We start from the raw sequence: 13,984 nt of genomic DNA on the forward strand, positions 1-13,984 counted from the left end.
GGGGGCATTTAAAAACCGTTGTATATGCAGCAAATCCACCAACAACGTACAAGATTTAAAAAATAAAATACAAGTGGCACGTAATAATTTGACTGAAGATCAAATAAAAGCAGCAACATCACGAGAATTGTTGAGACGTTTGGAATTATGTTTGGAAAATCAAGGTGGAAACTTTGAACAATTTATTAGATAAAACGTATCAATAAGTTAATAGTAATAAGTTCTAACATTTTTAGAGATGTTTATTCAATAAAATTTAAATAAACGAATTTGTAGTATTATTTTTTTTAATTTTCTTTACCTTCAACTATTTTTATTTATTAACTTTCAACTATAGATAGAGTAAATAACGATAGTAAATAATTTATTTTAGTCGTTTTTGTATGCAAGTAGCAAATTAAAAATATCAAAAATAGGTAGCTCAATTATAAAATGAACATTATTAAAATGTCGTTAAAAGCAGATTATACCTACATAAATATTAAATTTGACCATACTTCAACTTTGCTAATTTCATAATTAGAAAAAAACTTTTTGTACAAAAATTGTTTGAAAAAAAATTGGTGTTGCCATTAAAAAAAAAAGTAAGTTATATTGCGCATGTGCGTACCGAGAGAGTTACAAATTTGAATTTTGCCTGAAAATGTGTCTTTAGGTACTCCCTATTACATCCCGAAAACCCCATTTCAATCCAAGGTCATCCAGAAGAAATATTAAGTGGTACCTCATATCGTGAACACATTGTATATACATATTACTATATACATAGGTGTGGTAAGTACACAATGCAAACTAATACAGCATTAACTACAGAACACTAACATCTTGACAGTCATATTTTTATATCATATAATTACTTATATTTTAAGATCAATTATAATACCTGCAATCTTTGTTTTTGATTCCTGTTCTAATCCGATACGTCCGATTTCCTGTTGATGTCCGCAATGTGTCTTCCAATATTTAACCTGAACTTTTTCTGTTCTATCATATTTAAGAATTGTCACTTCGACCATGGATGGACAAACTTCACCAATTTTATTTGTTCCCATCGATTTGATTTCCCTTATATCAGACCCTTTCTTTCGATAACCATATTATGATCGATGGCATTAATAAAATTGTTTTGACTTTGAATATATATATATATTTATAAACCAGGATGTGATAGCTAACAAATGGTTAGTGTTTCGCAGAAACGTCAATATGACTTTTTGCACGACTATAGGTCACAGGATACAGATAATGAATTGACGCAATATGGATAAGTCAATGGACCGGGGGGTAGGTAGGAGAGCCTGGGCCCTTATAAAAGCAGACCAGAAACGGCCTGTATTCAGACGTGCACTCCCATTCTACTAATGAGCATGTTTACGCCTGTCAGAACAATAATTTACTGAATATTTTAGAATTTTAATAAAAATATATTTTTTTACTTAAAATATTTTACTGAAATATATTCTTTTAAATAAACAATTTAAAATCCAACGAGTGTTCATTTTTATTTAACAACTCTAAGTCAAGTATACAACACAAAGGTTTTGCTACCTGCAACTGGTAATCAACGCAGTCAAAGCGATTGTCAGATTACCACAATTGTACATATTTTAAAGTGGTGGTGAGTGGTGACTTTCAACCACTGAAAAAAAACATTGATTGCGTTTCTGTTTTCATTAACTTTAAGAATAACTTTTTTCATTTACTTTAAAAGGGAACGTCAACAAGCTCTAGATAAAAAAAGATGTGCAGACAATGGACCTCATTCACCTATGTCTTTCACCAGTTCTAGGTATCTGTTATACAGCTGATAGTCGAGATGATGAATCGGATCCAGAAATCCCCTGTAAAATACAGAAATTGACAATTGTTCTCAAAAGCAAATATACATAGGTATCATCCAATAAAAACATCTCATCGTTAATCTCGATAGACGTTATGTTAATTTGTATAATATTTTGCAAGTCTTACATCCTGATATTAGAAATCCTTCAACGGATATTACACAATATGTATTTATTCCGTAGCCAGAAAAAAAATGTTGGGGGGCACATAATTTTTTTTCTCTGAAAGCCTTTGAAATGCTAGAATATCTAATTATGACCCCTTTGTTAATAAAGTGTATCTACTACTCGTTTTATGACTATATTATATTTATGTTAACAAGTATTGTACCTACATTGGCTACGTTTTAATATAAAAATGTATTAATATTATTCTAAACCATAGGTTAATGTATTCATCAATATTATTATCATTATATCAAAATGTGTTGTAAACAAAACATTCCATTTTTGGTTTGAATATTATTAAAATTTACTAACAAAAATACAAGACTGTATTAGGACTGTTGAAAGCTGGTAGTTTTTTCGTGCAATTGGATCAATAAGCGGAAAAAAATATACTTCCAGAAATCCAATTTTAATTTCGAAAAAACATAACAATTTCTCCGCTTTTTGTGTGTTTTGTTGGAAGCGAATTTTTTTTTAGTAATTCAAAAGTAAAAGTGAATTTTGAAAAAAAAAATATTTCTTGTAGTAATAGTAAAATAGAGTAGTTGTAGTAAAATAGAAATGTATGTATTGTTGTTATTTTTGGAAGACGAAACGTGTTTAGAAACAAATCGTTTCTATAACTCTATTAATTTCGAAGAGTCTATTATTCTCTCTTAAAAACATTAATTTCACAGCGGATCATGTGCGTGCAGATATATATTATATATATGTTACCGGAAAAGATGAAAATTCAGGAATTGTCGATAGGGTTAGGCAATTTTGGATATTTCGTAGTTTTATCAACACTTCCGTATTATATTAGGCAATGTCCGAATCGAAACAAATATCAACACAGCGCTTTATCGGTGATCCATCCGATTATGAAACATAGCTATCTATACTATTACTTATTAGTATATAATATCCGGTAAATTCTGTTTTATATTATAGTTTTTATTGCTTATAAGTTATAAGTTATAATAAAATTGACTATATAGAATAATTCTGTATAGTCAATTGTATTATTGTTTTATAATTATTATCGTAGCTGGTATCGTTATGGTCTCATACTCACATCCTGCAAGTGACTGTACAGTACTGTTTGTTCATTGAAGTAGTGAAACAACGTGTAATAACATTGTTTTTTTTCAACAATCTGTTTAAAAATGGTTTTAAATGAAAAGCGCATAAAATTTGACATCGCAATTCTATTAAATAAAATCTAAACGTAACGACAACAACTTTTTTTTGATTAATAATGAATATTGTGAACGAATCGAAGAAATAAAACACTCAAAAATTACGCTACCTACAGCTGGAGTAAAAAAGTGTTTGAAAGACTATAGGAATGTTCGTAAGTACGATATTCTATTGTTATCAACGGTAAAGATCGTCTTATTAAAACTATAACCGATGCGTCTCAGAGGGTGTGCGTTATTATGTAAAAAATAAAGAGTTGTTTGATATCATTCATTCTACACAAACAGCAATCGGTTACGGAGGCCGAGACCGTATAATGGCTGAACCATCCCACATCCCGGGCGGCTCGAATATAATATGGTATGTGTACAATAGTATGGAGGTGGAGGTGGAGGGTCAGCAATGATCAGCAAGACGAGTGGCGAGGGATGTGGTATGTGGTGATGTGGGGATGAGCCACCAGAACCCCCCAAATCATACTACTTAACTCCGTAAACATTTATATACCGAATGGCTCGTTTGACAGAGAGGTTAACGGAGATATAATTGACGGAAATTATCTTTGTTATCAATCCGGAACTTGCCTCGTAGATCGGCGTTGGATGTGAAAGAAATTCGAGATGAAATTGCAGATTATTTTATAAATGAAGGAACAATTTATAGTGGACCAATAATAACATGTTTATTATAATACGGTTTTTATCAATTATTGACAATCTGTAAAAATAAGAATGAATAAATTAAACATTTTTAATTAATCATAACATGCATCTTGTTTATTGTTATAAACTAGGTTATCAAGGTGAATAAGTTCCTAAAGGTTTGTTTTATGGCATTTTATTCATTAACACTGAAATACTGACAACATTAAGGCAAAATGGATTTAATGTATCAAATGTAGTAGTGTATAGTACTTTTAAATGTTTACCCAATCATCCTACAGATTTACGTCAACTACTTACTGTACACATTATATTTAATAATATGGTAATAATAATACATTTTGTTTCACCTTTGTTTGTGGGCTTACTTACTTCAAATTAACATAAGTACTTGGAAAATGTATAGTAATGTTTAGGGTTTTCTAGTGGCTTGCTTAACTCGTTATACACAAGTAGCGTATGTATATGTTATGCGGTACATTTTTAGTTTTGGACTGCCCTATTTTAATGAACTGCTTGAAGTGTGTAACTGCATTCAATTTTTCAGAAAATCTGTTGTACAAAATGTATAGAGTGAATAAAATATTTTAGGTCACGGAAAATTACATATCGTCGCTTAAGATTGGCCATGATGGTTTTTAGGCGACGATATAATACTATATATTATATTATGTTATGGTTAAAAACTTAAATACGTACTGTAATGTGGCCTGGGGGTTACACGTTACATATAACTAGATATTTACAGTGGGAGTCGTGGGATGCTTTAAATATAATTATAAATTAACATGACCAGGAAAAGTTCAAGTTATAACCGATTTTGAAACTGATCTTCTGAATAGCATCAAGTGGGTTGTTCTTTTCATTACAATTAGGTAATAATCTGAAATACTTCAGTTGTATTATCTATGCTCACAAACAAGGTAGGATTCTATACTATATTTGTACAGGCTGTATTAAGACACATAGGTACATCAAATTGGATTAAGGAATATTATAAGAACAGATGTTACTATTTAAAATATAGTTCACTTAAATACAATTATTCTAAGAAATATGAAACGGTTAAATTATATATTATATTATATTTTTGTTTATTTATTAGCTCTTCCACATCTACCTGAAAATAGAAACGCACATCCCAATGTCAGAGGCTTTACAATATCCGATGGGATGATGATAAGGGCGATTGCAATACAGCAACAAGTTTTTGAAGAACTACGACCAGTCTTGATCGGTATTATCGCCTATCGGGTGTGGTAGGTCCAGAAAGATGTTTTGTCCACGGATCAAATCACCGAACAAATAACTTTGTGGAGTTATTTCATGTGTCTCTATTTGGATACTTAGGAGCTAATCCACCATTATGGACATTTTATGGTAAATCCTTTTAATTCTGCTCTGTCGCGGGTTCCATTCACAGAACTTGCCCAGAACTCATGTCCGATATTATTATTATTGCGGTACTTTATTTTTCTATGGATAATAAAACACTGCTAACAGTGACCCAGTAACTGTTGTTTAATTGTTGTTCATTCAGTATTCGAGAATTAATTCTGCGGTTGTCCATAGAATATTATTATATTATAACATGCGGCGTATAGGTATAGCATGCAGCGTGTACACATTATATTAAGTCTGTCTATCCTATATGATGCTTCGTTGGTAGATATACTACGTAACTATCGTATAATATTATTTAATCGGGGACCTGAGTACATTTATGCGTGTTAGAAGAAAATTGTTTTACATTTTCCCCTCAAAATATTGGTACCCGGTGCACAATATAGGCGTAACCTAAAGGTTGGTGTTTTGGATTTTATATAACTCCGGACCCGGCAGCCGTATATATTAATACAATATTTAAAATAAAATGTTTCAGAAATTTTAAAGATTCATATGATATTTATGGTTCTGTATATATTTTCATATATAAAATATTATTTTTATGAAGATTGATTCTAAGTGCTATTGTATAAAATTAAAACACTCCCTAAGAAAAGTCTTGCATACGCGTCTAAACGTATCTTCTAAACTTGAAATAATTTTTACTAAAAATAACTACTAATTCCAAGCACGTATCCAGGAGGGTTGAGGAGCTTTATCCCCCCTCCCCTTTGGACGTGTTATATTTATTCATATAGTTGATACATAATATTAATATGATACCTTTAAATGTATTGGGTATCTAATCAATTATATTTGCATATATGTGCTAATACAAAAATTATACCTATTTTAATTTTTTCTAAAACATTGTGCCGTATTAAATTCAAATCATGTAAAACGATTACTTAATAATATAAGCTTACCGAGATAATGAATGCATTTTATCGATGACAAAATCACCTTAAATAATATTGTGGTAAAAATGTTCTCGTGCAGTTCTCTATTTGTGATGATTACGAATTGGTACCTACCTACGCCATCCCTTCGTCTGTCAATGATTTACAATAGTTAGGTAATTGTATTTACTTACCTACGAAGTTATAAATATAATATATTAGTATATTATTTATATAAATATATAATATAATACCTATGTAGGCACCTAAATGTATTATTGCATTCGCTCCGTTTGTGGTTTTCTAGTTTTATAGGTACTTACCTACGTATTATATATATGATAATAGTATATGGGTGAACCATGAATACATGGTTCATCGAGTTCGTCGTTTATCAAGAGAACGCGCGTGGCAGTTAGTAGTTAGGTATATAATGATGTAGGTACCTATATATATGTGTTACCGGAAAAGATGACATTCAGTCAGTGTTGACAATGACTAGTCGATAACGATAATGCCTGATTTAGTAAGGAATTAAGGTCAATAACTAGGCATTATTGACAATTCCTAATAAAAGAAGGCATTGATGATAACCAGAGCTAGGTTTCTGGCTCTGACTATGTCAAGGTTTCCCATGAACAATTTTTACATCACCCCACATAGCATGAAGTTCGTTTGCTATCGATCGCTGGACGTCGAGTTAAAACAAATCATTTATTACAATGGAATGTCACTTTAATGTCAATTTTAAATTGGACTTCGTTTGTTTGAGTTGTATAGAGTTATCTGAAGACCACATAGGAGACAATATTGCAGATGTTTTACTAATATTAATTTTGGAGTATGAAATACCAGACTTGCAAATTTGTTCTATCACAACCGACCACGGCTCGAATATGTTAAAAGCTGTAAAAAAATTGAGTATACCACACGTGGACTACTCTGATAATGATCTAAATATTGGAGTGTTAGTTATTTTAAATTTGGATTGTGTGAAGGATGTTGTAAATAAAGAAGTCAATATATAATATATTTGCGCATAGCTGGAAAGCCGTAAAAAAAAAATGGAAATAATTCAAGAAAGATTTAGCTTACCAAAATAAAATTCCCATCCTATTCCAAGCCTCGGTGGTGGTCGATGTTCGAATTAATTAACGGTATAATTGATCAAGATCTTGGAATTGCTAGTTTTCTTCGTGCTTGCAGGTAAACTTATAAATTTAAAATTTCAAGAGTCTGATGTTATATTAAATAACCTTAAATTAGTTTTACAACCAATTCATGAGATAACAGATCATTTGTATGTGACAGGCTCAGCAATACTTACAATAGTTTCGTCTGTTAAGTTAAAATTATCAGAAGTGACAGAACAGATAGACATGTGAACGGACCACCAATTCAAAATACTTATTCGGCTATTATTAATATTCTGAACAGGCATTATACTCATTACTCACAATACAATTTTAATGATTTGTTCCACTTTAGATCCCAGATTTTAAATTTAATTAATAGCACGTGATGATTTATTAGAGTTGAAAATAAAAATAATTGAATAATGTGAAATAAATTTAAAAAAAGTATTAATTATGAAAAATCTGATAGAAGTTATAAAAGTCAACCAGCTAGACAAATAAATAAGATAAACAGGATTATCAGGACAGAAAAAATGTTGAAAGTGCAAGCTACAAGTGTACCATCTGAACGTGTGTTCAACAAAGTTGGCTGTATTTTAACAGATATGAAATCATCATTAAACCACAGTCTAAAGAGTAATACAGTACCTAGGGAAAGCCTTACTAAATCTAACATTTTAATATTGTAGTTATCTATATTGATAACATGCAATGTTTGTATGTGTAAAAAACAATTCACAGCCAAGTATGAAGAACTCATAGTTCTGAAATATTGTACATAAATAATCCTCTACTCTAGGATATGCATCTCAATTTTAATAAAGGGCTTACTTAGGGATTGGTCGACTTACGAAAAATGAATATTTGTTAGTTTGTATAGGGTTTAATTGGCATAGGCGCAAATAGTTATATAGTTTGAGATTTGGGAGGGCGGGGGGATTCAATTGGATTTTTTTGGGGATTAGCCTCTAAATTCCTCCCTCCTATTTCCACCTACGGCCATTGGTTACATAAAATATAACATTTATTATGATTGTATGTAATTTTAGACCTGTATTTTACATTAAAACAGGATATATCCAAGGAAATTTTATTTGTCACGGGCAGCGTATGCAGGATCAGCTAGTAATAAATAACAATAATAATGCCACAGTATAAAAAATAATAATTCTTTAATAACATTAAGAATAGTTATGTTTTATATTATACTGATAATATTGGAATTCCAATACTTTGAACAGACGTTGATAGGGAGACTTTGAGTCAAGACTTCAGAAAGATAGAAAAATGGACAGTTATGGCAATTCTGATGAACGACATGAACATGTGATGAAATTACCGTAAAATAGGAACTATTTATTTAATAAAGAGTGGGTTACCGATTTGAAATTTTCTGGTTGGTTATGTGAACAAGATAACCCTAATACTGCATATTGTCAATGTATTATAAATATTAGATATGACGGAGTAAAATCATTATGTCGACATAAAGATACAAAAATACACTGATATGGATAATGATTTCTTGATAAGAGTTTGCATTTTACTAATTGGGCAGCACCAGGCAATTAATAAATCCTATATATTGTTCAGTTTTACTTATTAAAGAAATTGTATAAGAGTATTATTCATAGGCGTAACTCATACTTTGCTCCTACTGAAAGAAATAAATGCAATAAAAATTATATTTTATAATGTAAAAGTTACGTTCGTGAAGTTGGCCCCCCCACATGGTCCCACAGACTTCAAACTGGTATCAAAATTTTGCAATTTTTATGCGATTAATTGCATGTCTCGCCAAAAAATTTGCAATTTATCGTGAGGCCCGTAAATCCAAAAATAATTATGGTTGGGCCACGTTCACGCAAAGTTCAATGCCCCCTACACAGATGATCCGAAACAAGCACAGTTAGTAAGCGGATAAATAGCAAATAGTAGTTAATCTATTATTGAAGTTGTTGACTGCAAACATTTTTTTTCCGACTTTTTTATTCAACAATTTCCCATGTAACCTATAATTGGTATAAAAATAATAACCAACATAATTTTTTTTAAATATACTTGGTAACTATAACTAAAATTATCATAAGGTAGGCTACACAGCCCATATGGTCCCACTGACTTCAAACTGGTATCGACATTTGGTAATTTTTCTTGGACTAATCATGTCTGCAAACAATGGCTGCCACGGGCCCGGAGAAACTGCCCCGATTGCCCCCTCCCCGTCTATTACAGAATTAAAACCCATAAATATTAAATAATAATAATTGTATAAATTTAGTGAAAAATATAAAAACCTATGAATGCTTGTGGTAATAATGCATCGTGTTATAATAGTGTTTAAACGGTGCCTATTGTTATTTCTTATCGCATGGTGGACCTGTCGTTACTTGCGTGCTGTACTTCTTCGGGTTTTCCTATTTTTTGTGTAGTGGCATCGTCTAGAAATGCCATTGACGATCTCTGTAGATAACAATAATATGATTGTGTTGTCATTTGCAGTCCAGACGTCCAGTCGTATACTTTTGTATTTTGCTAACCTTAATACATCGTGTTTATAATGGTAAGTTAAAAAATATTTTTAATTACAACAGTGTGTACCTATTATAAAAATTAATTTATTAAATGATACAGCTGTAGGTGATTCTTTTAATAATCCGCACTAATTTTGTATTTGTTGATTTCATTTTTGTATGGCAATATGGCATGAAGAAGTTATTATATCATATATTTTAATATTGCTTAGTTATTAGGATACATTGAACCTACAGAATTAACTTTAACTAATTTAAATTGAATTATTAATATGTTTTAATATATTTAAGATTCCAACTGAAACAATAAAGGTATTGATTTTATAATAATAGTGTGCTAATTTGTATAGAACCTACTGTGGTATATATAATGTATAATAGTAAAAAAAATATTATGAGTTATTTTCTCAAAGATTATAATAAAAATGATTAGTAAATACAATTGATAAAAAATGTTCTTCTGGTATAACCGGATATACCGATACTTTTACGCAAATAACCAATACGGTAACTAATAAACTTTTCACTCACATTATTCCTTGTATATTAGGTATAGGGAAGTATGTGTTTATTATCTATGTTTAACACCTCAAAGTGGGCCCATCGCATAACATGTATTTCAAAATTATGCTATCCTTTATAAGGCATATGTATACGGGATCACGACGTTGAGCCGACAACCAGTAGGCCGACAAGTTATAAAGCCGACGGCGTTAGGCCGACAGGATATCAGGCCGACATCGTATCTAAATTGTATATTATATTAATGTTTAAAAATAAAAATTGTTTACTTAATTACAATTTATTTTCGTCTAAAAAATATATTAAAAAATTAATTACATATTTTAATATAAATTTAATTTTAAAATAATATTGTAACGGATAGTATCCGTTTTCTCACGATACACAATTAATAAACCAATAATAGTAAATAGATTGAAAGTATATTCAGCGATAGAACTATCGAATAAATGAATAGGCAAATGACCTCAATGACAAATTGGCAAATTGCAAAATACAAATAGACAAACGTGATAAAGGAGAAGGCTGACTGGGTATTCGTAATCATTCGAGTATAATAGATTATTTTATATTATATAAAGAAATTCATATAATAGTTGACGAAATATGAGAGCTTGTCATTATTGCAAAATAGATAACATAATATTAAACTAGAAGCAGGATGCAAAAGATAGATAACCATAGGCGATTCACTATAATTCATGGAAACAGCATATGCTGTCTATACATGCACACGCAGGCTACAGATTAGGAATATCGCAAGTGCGTGGGCTGAGTCGATGGTCACACGGACCACATCCGTTAGAGAATAGATAGCGTATCGATAGGCAGGGGGAGCAGGGACCCGAATATAAAAGGGAGCGTGAAACAGCCTGTACTCAGACGTGTCTACTCCAGAGCACAACAAGCACCTTCACGTCACACTGTGTAGTAACTTGTCATTTATTACTGAAGAGCATTTAAATAAACTACAAAGTATCTTTCATCTGTCTACATTCATTTATAACTACCCTGTCAACATCTTCATCATCAACACGAGCGGTCTCGCTTCCTGCAAAAAATCATAATATACTCGTAGTTAACGGCTATCAGAATATAACTCTGACAAGCTCCAACAACGAGAACATTACAATATGTTATTGTTAAATTAAAATATATTTAATATCAATATTAATAGTATAATCGTCTAAAAATCGTAAATCGTAAAAAAATTACATTTATAGTTTTATATTATAAGCTATACCTTTTAGAAAATCTATCAGGGTCCTATTACCTTTATCATTAATAATATTATTTAACCGTTTCTTACGAGCAGCATATTTTGAATGTTGTCGAAGCTTTGGTTGTCCAGATAGAATTAGTTCAATTTGACCTAAAACATCAGATTTAATTATGAATCATAAATGAAATACATATAATGTTAAATAAATTATATATTACTACACTAGTATACTAACCTATTGTATTCATCTGTTCTTTTTTCATTTCTGAAACAATATGTAAACGCCCAATATGATCTGCTCCAATTAAAGTCTTCCAACGTTTGTGCCATGATTCTACCTTGTTTTGAGTTCGAGGTATATCTAATTCGTTGTTATGACTTACTGACCAAAATTCTGGTGGAAATAAGGTTGGAGACCGAGATATTGTGCCATTTCTAAATGTTCGACGAATTTTTCGACTCAATTTTCCTAGGTTTTAGAGGTTCACTTGTATGTTTACTTTTTGTTTTAGGAGAAAATAAAGGCCTTCTTGCTGTTACTTTGGACGGAGTAGTCAATAATAAATTATTTGTATCAATAATCTCTCTAATAGGTGAATTTTGCTCAATGTTTTGTTCAATTTGAGATTTTTTTTCTGATGTATTACCAGGGAAAACAGATGGTACAGAAGTATCATTTAAATGTAAACGGTAATTGCCTCCTGGATTTATTTTGAAATCGGATGGTACAAAATGACTGCTGCAAATAGCACTGTTTTTTGTTGGAATAAATCCTTTACGCCCTACAGCATTTATCCAAAGTTGGTTTCTTTCAGGATTTTTTAAAGGAAATCTAAAATCCATACAATAATAAACAATTAAATAAGAAATGCTTTATCTAATTAAACTTATTAGTAACTGTAGATATGGATTGAACCTACAATCTTAAAAGTTAAATTATAGTAAAAAAAAATTATTTCGCAGGTACTTACGAAAAAAAATGGATATTGCCATCACGTTGCCTTCGATTAGTACAGGCATGGGCGGAACAAGAAACTGGCATCTTATTAATTACTTTAGTATGTAGGTTATGTAGGTACCGTTTGGTAATTTTATTACTAATTAGTAATTTAGACTAAAGAAATTCAATTTGTATTTTATATTCTGGTAAAAGTAAAATATGAAAAGAAATACGTTTTTTGTAATATTGTTTATTATCAGATATCAGTACAGTATCTTATCTATTGAATTATTATGTAAATATTGCCCTGTTGGCATATGGCGGCCCGACTTCAACATTCTTATGGCAATGTAATATACAGTCGGCTATCTAGTTGTTTTATATGTCTATGGTTTTACTTTAGTAAACATCAATTAATATAATATATTATTATAACTTTTGTATTATTATTACTCTTATTATTATTATAAGTATAATTAAGTTCATCAAATGGTACGCTAAATATAGATAATATAATCTAAAAATAGAAATGAAAAAAAAATAAAAATATTTTACTAAAATATTATGTATAAAAGAAAATATAAATACTGAAATATAAATAGTTTAATTGTTGACATAACAGTATATAATATTGTTCATACAAATTACATAATAAATGTGTTTTGGTTAAAAACATATCATTATATCATGACATATTGAAAAAAAGTGAGAGAATCGCTCGACACGAGACCAAAGGAGTACAAAAAAAAGACGCGACCAACGACGGGTTAAATGCAACATGTTGTATATTGTAATTTGTATGAGTAAATCAGCGTTATTTTAAAAGAATCAATAACTGACGAAGAAGATTCACCTAGTCATTTAGATGAAGAAAACTATGAAAAGAAGATAGACGATTGTGTAGAATCATTAGATAGCAGAAGAATTATTGATGATGATACTACATTATTTAATTTTTCTATTCCTTTTGAGAAGTACTTAGAATTCAGACCTTCGATAGTAGAATACCGACAAAAGAATAAGATAAGAAAATATAACGTTTTAAAACCATGTATCTGGTCAGATGTAATTAATGATGCTTTTAACCCGCAGCGCTGTTGGACGTTATTTCGATATTGGTTGTTGGTTTTAAAATAACTATAATAGGTATTATGTTCATTATTTTGTTAATTATTAACATTAAAATATGTATTCAGTAATTGTTTAGTTATCATTTTGAATTTGAATATAAAGTGTTATTAACTGATTATAAACAAAATACGTTTAAAAGAAGAAAAATTTTTATTATGTAGTGATTATCTTTTTATAAATTATAGTTAGGTATTAAGTAATAAACAAAGAAAAAAGTAGATTTTACTTATTTTGTGGGTCCAATAGTAAAATAAAGTCATAAATCTTATACTTTTAGTTATTATTATTTTTTTTAATTCAAACGGCTTCGATTACAATGATTATTAGCCCAAGTGTTTTTTGCATCCTAAATGTACTTAGA

The 13,984-nt window shown here is 30.2% G+C and overlaps 1 protein-coding gene across 1 annotated transcript; it reads right to left on the reverse strand.

Moving 5' to 3' along the window:
* Window positions 1–11,540: 11,540 nt before the first annotated feature.
* On the reverse strand, window positions 11,541–12,874 carry LOC107882200 (THAP domain-containing protein 1-like). The gene is made up of 2 exons (XM_016800240.2): window positions 12,524–12,874; window positions 11,541–12,384 (listed from the first exon to the last, which is right to left on the reverse strand). The coding sequence occupies exons 1-2, from the start codon at window positions 12,592–12,594 to the stop codon at window positions 11,988–11,990; spliced, it is 468 nt and encodes a 155-aa protein (XP_016655729.1). The 5' UTR covers window positions 12,595–12,874; the 3' UTR covers window positions 11,541–11,987.
* Window positions 12,875–13,984: the final 1,110 nt, after the last annotated feature.

This window comes from Acyrthosiphon pisum, chromosome X (assembly GCF_005508785.2).
Source record: "Acyrthosiphon pisum isolate AL4f chromosome X, pea_aphid_22Mar2018_4r6ur, whole genome shotgun sequence".
Lineage (NCBI taxonomy): Eukaryota > Metazoa > Arthropoda > Insecta > Hemiptera > Aphididae > Acyrthosiphon > Acyrthosiphon pisum.

Excerpts from the sequence above, each read along its gene's own strand:
- LOC107882200 (XM_016800240.2), bottom strand. The coding sequence starts at position 12,594 with ATGCCAGTTTCTTGTTCCGCCCATGCCTGTACTAATCGAAGGCAACGT. Across the intron at positions 12,385-12,523 it reads GGCAATATCCATTTTTTTTC|ATTTCCTTTAAAAAATCCTG; the intron begins GTAAGTACCTGC and ends TATGGATTTTAG.